The sequence below is a fragment of the Cucurbita pepo genome, unplaced genomic scaffold, assembly GCF_057944985.1.
Source record: "Cucurbita pepo subsp. pepo isolate OVF unplaced genomic scaffold, ASM5794498v1 scafford_15, whole genome shotgun sequence".
In the NCBI taxonomy this organism is placed as follows: domain Eukaryota; kingdom Viridiplantae; phylum Streptophyta; class Magnoliopsida; order Cucurbitales; family Cucurbitaceae; genus Cucurbita; species Cucurbita pepo.
In genome coordinates, this window is record NW_028257920.1 from 115148 (window position 1) to 130732 (window position 15585).

A 15585-nucleotide genomic window follows, 5' to 3' on the forward strand; every position below is an offset into this window, starting at 1 on the left:
ACCCGACTTTGGCCAATTTTCTGGCGAATTTTCTCTCTCCTTTCCGTGGTGTTTCTGTTGCCGATTTCGGTCCTCTTTCTTCCTTTTCCTCTTTATTTGTCGTCCTTCTTTCTTTGATGGGAGTTTTGCGGCCTAAAATTTCCTAAAACCACAGATCTAAGAACGATTAGGAAAACCCAACCTTTTGACCTCGGTTATCGATGACGGCGCTTACGAAAAAGCACAAAACGCACCTTGAGTTATTGTGCTTTCATTAGGGATCCTTCTCATGGTGGTAACAGGTCGTTTGGTGTCAGTTTGAGGGTGGTTTGAGGGTTCGTCGGAGAAACTGGATACTCGCCGACATTTATCCGAAATCTCTCTCTCTCGTATTTTATTTCTTTTCTCCCTTTGAAGGTATTCTGATAGGTGCTGGGAGTCGTGGGCTGAAGACTGGGCGTGGTGTGGCCGTCATTTCGCGTGGGGTCTGGGAAACTCGGCGGTCACCAGAAAACTTGCGAGTTTTCTAGCGACTGAGTTTTTTTTTTTTTTGTTTTTTTTCTATCTTGGGTCGTTACATTATCTACCCCTAAAAAGAAATTTTGTCCTCGAAAGTCTCAAACTCTTGTACCAACTCGGGGTATTTTTCTCTTATTTAGTCCTCACACTCCCACGTGGCTTCCTTACTGTGGTGATTCCGCCACAGTACCTTAACGAACACAATGCTCCTGTTGCGTAAGGTTTTTACTTCTCTAGCTAAGATTCTTACTCGTTTTTCCTCGTAGCTTAGATCTTCATTGAGTTGGAGTGGTTCGTAGTCTATTATGTGGATAGGGTCCGTAATGTACTTTCTCAGCATCGACACGTGAAATACATCATGTACTCCTGAGAGGGCTGGAGGTAGGGCTAACTTATACACTACTGGACCAACTCACTCTTAGATCTCGAATGGTCCAATGAATTTAGGACTTAACTTGCCCTTATGTCCGAATCTTAACACACCTTTCATAGTTGCCACCTTGAGGAATACTGGGTCCCCTATCTCAAACTCCAGGCTTTTACGCCTTACATCGGCGTAACTTTTCTGTCTACTTTGAGCGGTACGCATCCTCACTTGAATTTTCTGGACAGCCTCATTGGTGAATCGAACCAGCTCGGGTCCTACTAATTCTCTCTCTCCTACTTCGTCCGAACATAGTGGGGACCTACACCGTTTCCCGTACAGGGCCTCAAACGGTGCCATTCCAATAGTTGCTTGGAAACTGTTGTTATACGAGAATTCCATCAGGTGGAGTTTAGAATCCCAACTTCCCTTAAAATCTAGTACACAAGCGCGTAGCATGTCCTCTAGAATTTGGTTTAAACGCTCCGTTTGTCCATCTATTTGGGGCTGAAAGGCGGTACTAAAGTCAAGGCGGGTACCCAGCGCTTTTTGAAGTCCGAGCTAGAACGCTGACGTAAAGCGTGGGTCCCGATCTGACACTATAGATACTTGGACTCCATGTAGTCTTACTATTTCTTTCACATACAGCTATGCCCAATTGTCAACTGTATATGTAGCTTTCCCAGGTAGGAAGTGTGCCGACTTGGTCAACCTATCGACAACTACCCGATCATTGTATAGCCTTTAAGCGTTTTGGGTAATCCTACTATGAAGTCCATTGCTATGTTTTCCCACTTCCACTCTAATATGCTTAGGGGCTGCAACAACCCCGCCGCATTTTATTGAGGATCTTTCACTTGTTGAAAAACTAAACACTTGCTCACAAACTCGGTCACGTCCCTCTTCATGCTCTTCCACCAGAAGTGTTGTTTTAAATCTTGGTACATCTTAGTACCTCCTAGGTGCATGGCAAATGGCGAGTTGTGAGCTTCGTTAGTATTTCTTTCCTAAGCTCCTCTATTGTCAAGACATATAGGCGTCCCTGATACAATAGCCCTTCATCTGTGGTCTTCGAGAACCCATTTACTAGACTCTCAGCTAGCTAGCTTAAGACATTCTGTAGGTTTGGATCCTCTCGTTGGGAGGTAACCATTCTTTGCCTAAGTATAGGTTGCACTGTAAGTCGAGCCAGTTGTGCCATGATTTTCTCGGTCGCTACAACTATGTTGGCTCCCATGAATTTTCTTTGTACCCTTACTTCCCTCGTAATGAGGGCCGAAGAGTGGGCCGCATTTCTACTCAAAGCGTCTGCGACCACATTTGCTTTTCTAGGGTGGTACCGGATATCTACATCGTAGTCCTTCACCAATTCTAACCACCTTCTCTGTCTCATATTTGACTCTTTCTGGGTGAAGAAATATTTAAAATCTTGTGGTCGGTTAAACTTTGAATTTTCTCTCCATACAGTTAGTGTCACCAAATTTCAGCGTGAACACTACAGCAGCCAACTCCAGGTCGTGGTTAGGGTAATTATCTTCGTAATCATTTAGTTGACGGGACGCGTATGCAACAACTTTACCGTGTTGCATTAACACACATCCTAGCCCATTCTTTAAAGGCGTCACTAATACAATTAGTTTATATAAAACTGAATCACGAAATATTTAATCTGTATTTATAAATTCATTAATTGAGAAGATTAATATTTCACAGATGATCATATGCGACTTGATTTTAATTCTTAGTGAGTTATGAACTCTTGTCTATGAAGGTTATCCTTTTATTTGTATGGATGAGAATGACTTTCGTAACCTAATCATTATGCCTGCAATTTTCAGTACTTGACCAAACGGGAGATGGGAACATAATTTCACGAGATGACTTTCACCCATTCTCATATATGTAAGTAGATGAGTAGTTTCCTTTAGTGTTGATTTTGAGATTTGAACAATGAGGCCCACCCCTCTTACTGGCTCGAGAGGGACTTAGTTTATGATTGAATCATTAACAAATGGTTCATTAGAGAATAAGTGATACTTAAGGGGAAAGATATAATTAAGGGGTATAAAGAACTTTTGACCCAACTGTAATTACGGAAAAATTGTGAATGATTGACTTGTTTGTAATGATTATATCAATTGACACAACTTGTTCTACCATCCATAAAAGTGCAACTCTAAATATATAGTTAACGAATCAAAATTGATTAATTAAGACTTTAATTTAGTTAAAAGAAAATTTTGAAGGATACAAATTAAAATTTAATCTAAGAAAATAGATCTAATTTGAAGGGTTGGAATAAATATTTAATATGTTAAATAAATACAAATAGAGAAAAATATATTTGATTTAAAGTGTTTATTTAATATATTAGATATATTAAATATAAAAAGACAAAAAAAAAAAAAAAAAAAAAAACTTAATCTGAACCGTTCACATTAATATTTAATACATCAACTATATTAAACATAAAAGCTAAAAGTAGGTTTATTGTATCACACTTCCATCTTGGCTAAGAATCCCCCGGTTATCCCCCGACTATAACTCCGCATCATTTTTTAGTATAAACGATGCACAAGTCACCTTTTGATCTTCGGGACAGTTCATTTATAACGACTCGAAATTTTTTATTTAATTTAAGGTCGCGACTGTATACATATCATAAATATTGAATGCGGAAATACTACCATTTAAACTTTCATGAATCATAACCTTCAACTTAAAACACAGCCATGGACTTACGTGTTTCGAAAAAACTTTAAAAACAACACAACAAAAGGCTAAATAAAATAAATGAACGTTTAAATTAAAAACATCATATCCTAGTCTAAGTCTAAGAAAATAAATACGACTACTCTATGCATGTGCAATAGTTTCGAGTTGCGATGCCGTCGTCAGCCGTACAGGAATGCCTTGCCTTAATCTAAAATAAAGGTAGCACGTGGCTTGAGTATTTTAAGAAATACTCAGTAAATGACCCCACTATTAGGGGTGAAATGCAAAAACATGCAAATGCAATGGCGGAACCTATCATTTAAATCCATTTTCCTACGGTACTGTCCTAACGGGTAATTTGGATGTGTATCATATACTCTACACATAGCCCATACGTGCGAGTATGGACTCACCAGTCAGTTCGCACACCGCTGGGCACCCTTCCTTGTTAGGCGAGCATACTCCGGGAGATCCTTAGGCCAGACACCCGTTAGAACTAGTAAACGTCACAACAACATTAGGTTAACCATAATGATCGTACCCCTGCCTGACCGTCGCAGCATTATGATAAACATAATGATCGTTTTCCTGCGTAGTCATCGCAACATTATGATAACCATAATGATCGTATTTCTGCCTCGTAACGTATTTGTCCGTACTATTGTGAAGGTAAGGGGTATCCCCCAATGCATGAACACACAATAATGCATGAAGTCCCAACATTTTTTCATTTTCATTATCATTTAATACAACCCCACTAGCGTTCCGTACATCCCATATCATTTTTCATATCACTTATCATATCTTTCATGCATATGCTGGGGTCGTATTTCATGCTAGTTCGTTGTTTTGCATGTCAATCATATCATATCATTCAAATTACATAAGTGTATCATAATCATAACATTTCATGCTTCCAGGCATAATAATTTTCATCATATACGTATCATGCCATAACATATCGCATCACAATATTCATATCATAAGCATGTCAATTTATCACATATCTTACCATAACATATTGTCTTTATATCATATCACAATATATATACATCCATCATTCACATGTCGTATCATAATCATATCATATCGTAAAAACTTCGTGGTCATATCATTCCCTAACTTAACATAGCCTTAACATTCTTATACCTATCACAGTCATGTCGTTACATGAACGTACCCTGACGTTATCGTTCTATCAATCTATCATAATTCTATCTCTTTCTACCCATAACCTAACTATATTCTTTTATCAACCTCTCATATCCATAGTACTTCTAGATGTAACCTCACCTTCACGTTTCATGAACAAATCTTACTTCTATCGATTCACAAATAATTCACACATATTAGTATATATGACATGTGTAGAACCACGAGCATGTGTCAACATCAAATATAACCATATCAATAGTAAGGTCAGTTACCGGGTTAGCTTAAGTTGTTGTCACGAATATATCCTTAATGAATGTTCGATTCTGTCCCTTGAAATCCAAGTAAACCTATTTGAACCCATGACATAAGTTTGAACCCTATCAAATTACCTCTCTAATTTAGATTGGTCCATTTACTTTTATTAAAAATCTTGTTTTCTATGATTTTGTATAAAAAAATTGACAGAGTTATTTTGTGTTTGTATTTACTTTTCTTTCTATATTTAGTTTAAGTTTTTTAATACTCAAATCTTTCTTTTTTTTTTTTATTATTTGTATTTACTCTATAGCCTTTTAATTTTGTTCACATGTATTTCAAATTTATAGTGGATCTCTCTTTTCAAATCTTTCGTGTTTTCTTTTGTTTGACATAATTTACTAGAATTATATAATTGATTAATATTTAGCTTCTAAGTCAAAGCTAAACCATTGTAATGACCATATCTATCTTCACGTAAATCTCTCTTTTTGCCAACGGTGACTTTATAACTCAAAGCTAAACCATTGTAATGACCATATCTATCTTCGCGTAAATCTCTCTGTTAGCCAATTTACTAGAATTGTATAAATGATTAATATTTGGCTTCTAACTCAAAGCTAAACCATTGTAATGACCATATCTATCTTCACGTAAATCTCTCTGTTTTCCAACGGTGACTTTCTAACTCAAAGCTAAACCATTTTGGGTACACTGCAAAGCCTATGATATCTTTGTTCACTCGAAATGGAGTAGACTAGTCAAACTGTGGTAGGACGAAGGTGGCTCTTCAAAAAAGACATGACCACAGGTTACATTGGGTCACCACCATATGATGCCCTTGATTATCTTTTTAAAAAAGTTCAAAAGTATTCTTATGTATATGAATGAATTTGTTAACACCATTTTAAAAATACTCAAGAATAAGATTGAAAATAAATTGTCTATTTGAATTGAATTGTATTATATTCATATTGGGAAATGTTCATAAATGAGAGAGTTACAGACAAAATTGAAGAGAAAAGTGATTTAAGAGTATTTTTGAATTTTTTTTTCTTTTTAAAATTATGAGTATTAACTAAACGTTTAAAAGTTGAATTGTATTTTCAAACAAGATATTAACGGTTTCATCTCACTAACAATAAACTTATTTTTTATTTTTATTTATTTATTTGAAAAGTAAAAGATATATTTCAAGATTTTTTTTTTTTTTTTTGAATAATATTGATGAAACCTTGGGAGGTTCTAAGGATATTTTGTTTAAACATTAAAATTTATAATTATTAACTATTTTTTGGATCATGGACATCATGGACAACTTGTTGTTGTGGTGTAGTGGTTATCACGTTAGTCTTACACACTAAAGGTCTCCAGTTCAATCCTGGGCAACAACATGCTTCTTTGCTTGCAATGGTGTAGTTTTCGGATGGGAAACATTTTTGTTCATCCAAGACTCATACTCTGAGAAATTTGTGTAACGCTCACTAAGAACTTTTTAAGAGTTTGACATGTTACTCCCTTTAGAATTTATTTAGAGCATGACATGTTACTCCCTTTAGAATTTATTTAGAGCATTACAAACTAGTTTAAGAACGTTCTCGAAGATCTAGTTCATTAAATTATACAAGTTGTGGGCATTAATGAGTTAAAAGACCTCACAGTCACTCTTAACTACCACGCTCACTAAGAACTTTTTAAGAGTTTGACATGTTACTCCCTTTAGAATTTATTTAGAGCATTACAAACTAGTTTAAGAACGTTCTCGAAGATCTAGTTCATTAAATTATACAAGTTGTGGGCATTAATGAGTTAAAAGACCTCACAGTCACTCTTAACTACCACGCTCACTAAGAACTTTTTAAGAGTTTGACATGTTACTCCCTTTAGAATTTATTTAGAGCATGACATGTTACTCCCTTTAGAATTTATTTAGAGCATTACAAACTAGTTTAAGAACGTTCTCGAAGATCTAGTTCATTAAATTATACAAGTTGTGGGCATTAATGAGTTAAAAGACCTCACAGTCACTCTTAACTACCACATTGAAACTTAAAGAAAATCTTTGAAACATTATCTTTCTTCAACTCCTATCCTTAAGAGAACTTTCTTGAACTCCTATCTCTTGACTTTTGTTACCTTAATTTATTCCTTATATTTAATAAATAACTGCACGAGGCTTCATGCATTCCCCATGACATAGTCTTAATACTTGCATCCAAAGCTTCATGTGTTTGGTGCGATACAATTTACATACCTATGTCCAAGGATTCACGGGTTCCTTGTGACATAGTTTAAGTACCTACACCTAGGTGTTCATACGTTTCCTACGATGTAGTCATTGTCGTAAGACCATATTGCACTACTCATCGGGAGGTCTTTAAAATATCTCGGGTTCTCGTTCAAGAGTTTTTTGTTAAGTCTTGAAGTACAACTAAAGAAAATTTCTTAACAAGTACACCTTAATCCATATGCGTCATAAATATTTTTCTACATGCATAAATCTTTATAAGTATCTTGTCACTTGGTACTCATAAAAACCTTGATTTCTTATCAAGTGTCTTGAGGGTTAGTTACATACTTTTTCTCTTAGCTCATATCCCTAAGTTGTTATAATCTCCTTAAAATCTTTCATACTTACCCTTATATTGTAAACGAGTCTCATAAATTTTCGTAGTATTTTGAGTATTTAAGATCTTGAAAACATCTTAGAATTCTTATAGGGATATTTTGGTTATTTACCACTGCAAATCTTGGTTTAAATCCTCAACATATTTTAATGGCCATGTAACATAAGTCTCATTCAATTAAATGTCATTTAGGGGTCACTTTACTCCTAAGCCAGCTATATATAATTATAGGGGAATTTTAGTCATTTTACACCTACCCTTGGTTTAGCCTTTTATCATAATCTAATTATTATCAAATTTCATACATAACCTTATCATATCATATTGAGTCTTCTCCTAAAATTTCATGAAAAATAGAATCCATTTAGTATGATTGTGGTTTAGGCACATTGTAATCAACATTCATGTGGACATTAATGTTGGAGAACTTAAATACTTACCTCAACCTCAATGACGGCTTTCTTCTGTCAACAAGATCAATAGTTTAATCAGTTTCCTTCATTACATTGTCCTCCTAGTCAATTTCTTTTAAGCCTAGCTAAAGGTCCAATAATGCACTTTTTTGTCCATATGTCTTCAAGGTCTCATTTAAAAAATTTTTCATTCGTTATATGAAAAGGCAACATAACCAACGTGGGCTTTTTTATATTTTATATTTTTTTAATATTGTGACTCCTCCCAAATCAATCTTAAATCATTCCTAAATTTAAGATATCTTAAAAATCTCAAACTCCAATCCATGTTTATAAATATTTATAAAACTTTGACCATGATCATAATATCTCATCCACAATGTGGCTCGATTGTAACTTTAAAAATTTTCAATTAGTGTTAGGCAGGGAGGTTTTCTACATCTCACGACTTCCTGAGCTTAGCTCACATTAAAGTCATTCATAAATCAGTTTAGGTATACAATGTTTCAACTTTTACTGTGTTAGCTCTTTTTTTTTTTTTTTTTTTTTTTTGTTCACACCGATATTTAAATTTCATATTTACCTACTTCGTAGTGATGAAATTTCCTTTCGACACTACCACTTTTAATATCTCTAGCAGACTATAAGATGTTATCGTCTATCAAGTTTTCTTGGTCGTTTTCATTTGAATCTATTTAGGGTACAAACCTTACTAATCTGAACACTATCAATATATTAATGAACATTCATATTCCATGCGGAGTAAATCATACCAATTCTGTATTAAAATAAACATATAACTAAGTCAAGAATAATACAGTCAATGGTGTCAAAATTTAATTGGAAGTTATAGTTGATAATGACCAAGCAGTAACAACATATGAAATCTGATGGTGTTAATATAACACATGCGGAAGCAATTTGGATCTTAGGCACTTTTAGAACATCAATTATAGTAAATAACTAGCATGTTCATAAGTATTAAAACTTAATGAGTTTAGATACTAACCTTTTGTAGTTCAAACTTCTTTTTCCTCACGAACCGGTTTCAAACCACCACTAGTGTCTTCTCCACTATCCTCTAGCCTTAGAACGGGATTTTGGAATCCGGTGAATGACTAAACTTGGGAGGGATTTTGTATATGTGAAGAGAGTGTTTGTGAGAGGTTTTTCTCAAGGTTTTTCACCAAGAAGAAGAAGATCTTCCATGTACCATGATCACTCTATTTAAAGAGTTATGTTTGTCACTAACATGGATTTTTCCATTAAATGAAGTCAACATTTTGACTTTCTTCATTTTTCCATTAAACTATTTAATTAATATTTAATATTAACTCAAATGCCAATCCCAATCAATTCCAACACATAATTAATTAAGATATTTAAATCTTATTTAAATATCTCAGATTCTCTCTTTTTGTTTAATTCGTAAATAAAACAAAAATGCGGTTAAATATATCGTATATATGTAGCGCATATTCCCTAATTTGAATTCGAACACTTCGAACTCACTCGTCACACTGTTCTATGTCCGATATGAGCTAGCAGAGGGACCTAATGGACCTATAGATCATTGGCTCCAACGATCCAAGATTAACCGGTTAAACTCATTAACCTTGTTAACCAACATTCGTTAACTACTAGGACAGTCCACTATAGCCTAGTAGTTGCACTCCCCTCACTATAGATATAGTTCTGTCTATTTGATATAACCATGATTGGTAAGTCGATCCTTCACAGGTTGTTCGTAACTAGAGCTGGGTCAATTTACCGTTTTACCCCTAAAGTTACTTCTTGTTCCTTATGTCTCACTGATCTTCTAATGAACAATTGGTTTGTGGTCCAACCAGTAAACCGAATCCCTCTTAGGCTAATGAGAGGGTGGGGCCCCTTGTTCAAGACCTGGGTCAGTGCTTAAGGGAACTACCTCTCTTCTATCCCTAAAAGTGGGTAGGAGTGAATTCCGTCTTGCACCCCACGTCCCTAGCCATTCACCCAGTCTTACCCCTGAAATGGGAAGCCTATTGAGTCGGCGAACTAGAGCCACTCTCACCCGTGCAAATCTAACGATAATTCCAAATAAGCAGCAGTTCATGGTTAGCTCAGGATTAAAACCGAGTTACCTAGGTTATCGAATAAAAAGAAAATCAGTCTCAACAGTAAACGACATTATAAAGTGAGAGTGGTTTTTTTCATGGTCCGATCTTATGCAATACTCATTGCATAGGACGCCCCCACTCACATGTCTCCACATGTACAATTTAGTGATCACATTGTTTATATCATATACAAAAGTGGGCCGCATCCATAGTGTCCCCAGAATAAGGTACTCAGCCTTATCCTTATACTATAGATCATTTTGACTATATACTTGAACTTGATCCACTCTTATGTCTCTACATATAGTTCAAGTAATCATACTATAGCTAGAGTGTTCTTAGTTTATTGGATTTAGATTAATAATCATAAAGTTCACTTTATTCAATAACAATCTTTAGTGAATAAACAACAATAATAACTTTATTGAAAATAGAATATGTTTTTTTGTTTACAAACTATGAGTTTTAGGACATAAAACCCAACAAAATCAACAACATTTCCTTTTCTTATCTTATGCATGACATACCTGATGATGATTGGGGGGCATAAGATGTGGGACCATGGAACATGTCAAGCCTATCTCGTAGGCTAGTCTACAGAATCTATAACCTAGAACTCTGATACCAACTGTAACAACCCTAGATTTCTACTATACTAGCCAAAGTCTAAGAAAAGAAAATATTACTATCCTATGCACGTGGCATGGTCTCTGATTGCAATGTCATCATCAACGGTACAGGGGTGCCTTGCTTTTACCTAAATTAGAAATAGCACATGACTCGAGTATTTTAGAACCTATCGTTTAACGATCATGGGGTGTCCTCCAGTTTAGACAACATTGGATGTGTAGTACTTCCCTACACACAACCTACACGTGCGAGCTTGATCCCAGGCAGTTCACACACCCTAGACTAGCATACGACGTATATCTTGTAGACTTGACGTGTTCCATGGTTCAATCATTGATGCTCTGTCACCATTATATACACAATGCATAAGATTAAAAGAGGAAAATGTTATGATGATATTTATTGTGATTTGCTCTATTTTTTAAATGTTATGTAGCATGAAAATTGACGAGCTTTACTTATTGCAGCATGATGCTTGATTTAATATCGCTATTATATGCTTGCAATGTTGTATGAATTTTTTATGGGTACTATGATATTGTATTGTTAGTAAATGATAGACTTAAATAGAATTATCTTGGTTTTTAGAACCATGTCACCCAGAGGATGTGGAAGAGGAAGAAGAGGAAGGGGAGGACCCCCTATTAGATGTAGAGGAAGAGGTGAGGCTAAAGAGAGCTCACCTCAAGAAGGATTAGTAACTAGGAAGGATGCAGCTGCATTGCCTCAAGTTATACTGCCACAAGCTGCACCACCTTTAGCAGCACCAGTGACTGGAATAGACCCCACTACTAGTTTGATGCGGGAGTCGTTTTAGGTCATGATGCATGCCATAATGATCACCCAACAATCCAATACTTGCAATCTACTAGAGGAGCGAACTGGCTACGAGACTTCAAGCGGTATGATTCGCACCCATTCACTAGTACTATGAGAGATCCAACAGAAGTTTAGATGTGGATTTCGTCTATGGAAATCATATTTATGTCAATGGAATGTCTGAACAACCAGAAGGTACCTCGTGCGTCATTTATGCTGCAAAAGAACGCGTAAGTATGGTGGACGGACAATAAGGATAATATTAATCCAAGAGGGGGAATCATAGCGTAAGATCAATTTAAGGAGGCTTTCCTAAAGAAGTATTATCCCAAAGCGGTGTGTCTTAAGAAACAGCAGAAATTCATCAATCTGACTTAGGGTGGACACTCAGTGGACAAATATGACAGAGAACTTATGAGATTAAAAAGGTTTACGCCATCATTGGTTGATACTGAACAAAAGATGACATATAATTTTTTTTTTTTGGGTCCTAGCCTTGTAGGTCTACCACATGGTGGAAGCCATAAACCCAAAGATGTATGAGGAGGCACTAAGAACGGCAAAAATCCCTGAAAAAGTCTCAAGAGGAAAGACATCGAGAACCAGCGGTCACTATCGGAAGGAAGCGATCATATGAGCCTAGAGGGACAGACTATCGACCATCAACGCGAAGGCCCTAATACGCTGATAGGGGTCCTGCCCAACATTTACACAGACACCAGGGATAAAGAGAGGGGTAAGGAACATGAGAAGCTTCAATGCCACTAATGCAGAAAACAACATTGAGGTAAATGTATGCTCCGATGTGGTCGTGAACATCAAACGACCAAATACTATATTGGGAAGGGTACCAAGAGTCCAAAAGAACCACCTAGAGGTTTAGGAAGTGGAGAGCGAACTGTGCAAACTCGCTTGCAAGCAAAGGAGTGTGCAAACTCGCTTGACAGGTACGTTATCTATACTAAGTCACTACGCATTAATGATATTTGATTCTAATTCTATGCATTCGTTTATATCCATGCCTTTTGTTAGTCAAGCAGGATTCACGGTGGAACCCTTATTGCATGTTTTATATGTTAGTACCCTAGCAGGAGTAGATCTAGTTACTGAGAATAGGATAAAAGATGGACAATTAATAGTAGCTGTTCATATCATAAGCATAGACCTGAAAGTGTGAGTATGACAGATTTTGATGTCATATTAGGAATATTTTGGTTAGCCGAGAATTATGCAAGTATAGATTGCCACAAGAAGAAGGTGGTTTTTTCGCCACCAACTAGACCTAACTTTAAGTTTAAAGGAACTTGTACAGGTGTCACCCCAAAGATAGTGTCGATGATGAAAGCCCGACGCTTGGTACAACAAGGAGGATGGGATATACTAACATGCACAGTGGACATAAAAGGAAAAGAGAAAACAATGGCTACGGTATCCATAGTAAACGAATTTCCAAGTGTCTTCCTAGAGGATTTACTAGGAGTTTCTCCTTCACGAGCTGTAGACTTCGGGATAGAACTCAAACCAGGAACTGGACCTATCTCTAAAGCACTATACCACATGGCTCCAACCGAATTAAAGGAACAAAAATTACAACTACAAGACTTACTATAAAAGGGTTTCATTTGACCTAATTTATTTTGTTGGTGTGTGCCGATGTTGTTTGTGAAAAAGAAAGACGGGTCGATGCGCCTATGTATTAACTATGGGGAGTAAAACAAGAGAACAATAAAGAACAACTACCCACTCCCTAGCATCGAGGATTTATTCTACTAGCTCCGAGAGGCGACAGTATTTTCCAAGATAGACCTTCAATAAAGCTATCATCAGATTAATTTTAAGGAAGGAGATGTATCGAAAACAGTCTATGAACAAGATATGGCCACTACAAGTTTGTAGTGATGTAATTTGGTCTCACCAATACCCCAACCATGTTCATGAAATTAATAAACCATGTATTCAAGGAATGTCTAAACATGTTTGTTATCGTGTTCATAGACAACATTCTAATATACTTGAAAATGGATCAAGAACACTAAGAACACCTCCGAAAAGTCTTAACTATCTTAAGGTAGAACAAGTTGTACGCCAAGTTTTTCAAATGTGAATTTTGGCTATAAAAAGTCTCATTCTTAGAACACGTAGTGTCTAAAGATTGGATTTAAGTGGAATCCACTGTTGGTTATAAAATGTTTTTTTATTTTACTTTACAAGTTTTTTTTGGTTTAAAAAAAAAAATAGTGGTTAGTATTTATTTTATTTCTGTTGCTTATTTCTCCATGAAAAAAGACTGGAGATATTGGAAGTAGTGGAAGGAACTAGTTTTTAGGGAGTGGAATAATAGGAGTGGAAGGAATGGTGGAGTGCTTGCTGATTTGCAGTAGAAATGGGTAAAAATTTTATTATATAAGGAAAATGGTGCAAGTTCTAAAGACACCACAAATAGAAGAAAATTAATTTGTGTGTCTTCGCTTCTTCTCCCCTTCTGTTACTTTTTTTTTTTCAATTGGTATCAGAGCTACAAGATCAAGGCCAAGATCAAGGCCTATTTTCAATCCTATCTCACCAAGAGATTGAGCGGTCAAGAAGGGAGAGAGATCAAAAAATGAGACAGGAATCCAGTGACAGGAGCCAAAACACCGGTGCGATAGAAGGTGATGCATATGAAGTGAGTGTACGAATTCAAGAAAAGGAGGGATCTGTCACACTCAAATACCCGATGTTGACAAAATGCAATTATGCAGCTTGAGCAATTAAGATGAAGGTATTTATGAGGGCACAAGGTGTTTGGGAGGCAATTGAGTCACCTGAAACAGTAGATAACCGCAAAGATAAGATGGCTTTAGCAGCTATTTATCAAAGTATTGGAGAAGATACGTTGCTACAGTTGGGTGCCAAGAAAACTACCAAGGAAGCCTAGATCATGTTGAAAAATATGAATCTAGGTGCGGAAAGAGTGAAAGAAGTTAGAATGCAGACTCTTTGGCGAGAGTTTGAAGCGTTGAGGATGGGTGATTAAAAAAATATTGATGAGTATTCAGGAAAACTCACCATTATTGTCAACAAATTGAGAGGCCTCGGCAATACTGTGGATGATATCCAAGTAGTTAAGAAACTTCTACGATCCGCCTCTGCAATGTTTCTTCAAATCACTTCAACGATTGAGGAGTTCAGTGATCTCAAAACGAAATCCGTTGATGAGATTATTGGATCACTCAAGGTACATGAAGAAAGGTTGCAAGGGTTTGGAGAAAAGGATGAAACCGTTCTCCTCACTCATGCAGAATGGAAGGAACGAGAGAATGCAAAATCCTCAAAGAAAGAATGGAAGGATCAAGGTAGTTCCAAAGGAGGCAGGGGACGGGGTCATGGAAGATGGAGAGGTCGTGGGAGAAGTGACTGGCATCGAGAAGATGAAGGAGAGTCGCAAACTCAAAAGAAGAAATTTGACAAAAGTAAAATTAAACGTTACAGGTGTCAGCAAATGGGATACTTCGCATCAGAGTGTTCCACAAAAGACGAACAACTCAACTTGATAGAGATGCAAAATGATGAGGAGTCTTCATTACTGATGATAGAGGCGTGTGAAATTAAAACCACACATGACAAAGACCCTGATTTTGTGATGTTGAATGAAACTATAGTGCCGCCATCAGCCAATATTGGAGCTGAAAATTCCTGGTTCCTAGATACTAGAGCAAGCAACCACATGTCAGGAGAAAGAAGGGTGTTTCATGAGCTCGACACATCTGTTGTTGGAAAGGTACGCTTCGGTGATAACTCTGTAATAGACATTTGTGGTTGAGGAATAGTGCTCTTCAAATGCAAAACCGATGAGCACTTGATCTTATCGCAAGTCTATTACATACCTAAACTGAAAAGCAATATTATAAGTTTGGGTACCTGGATGAGAGTGGAAATAAAATTGTTATAGAGGACAATGTGATGAAGATATATGACAGGGCTAGGAGCCTGATTATTATGGTGACCCGACAATCCAACAGATTGTATGT

General features: G+C 36.4%; 1 protein-coding gene and 1 non-coding gene across 2 annotated transcripts; both read left to right on the forward strand.

Annotated features, from left to right (window-relative positions):
* The first annotated feature begins 6308 nt into the window (after positions 1–6308).
* TRNAV-UAC (transfer RNA valine (anticodon UAC)) lies at positions 6309–6381 on the forward strand. The gene has a single exon. It is a non-coding gene; the product is annotated as a tRNA-Val (tRNA).
* Positions 6382–14330: 7949 nt separating this feature from the next.
* On the forward strand, positions 14331–15377 carry LOC147785527 (uncharacterized). Its single transcript, XM_087120934.1, has 2 exons — positions 14331–14433; positions 14614–15377. The coding sequence occupies exons 1-2, from the start codon at positions 14331–14333 to the stop codon at positions 15375–15377; spliced, it is 867 nt and encodes a 288-aa protein (XP_086977060.1).
* Positions 15378–15585: the final 208 nt, after the last annotated feature.

Excerpts from the sequence above, each read along its gene's own strand:
- LOC147785527 (XM_087120934.1), top strand. The coding sequence starts at position 14,331 with ATGAAGGTATTTATGAGGGCACAAGGTGTTTGGGAGGCAATTGAGTCA. Across the intron at positions 14,434-14,613 it reads TTTAGCAGCTATTTATCAAA|GAAAACTCACCATTATTGTC; the intron begins GTATTGGAGAAG and ends ATGAGTATTCAG.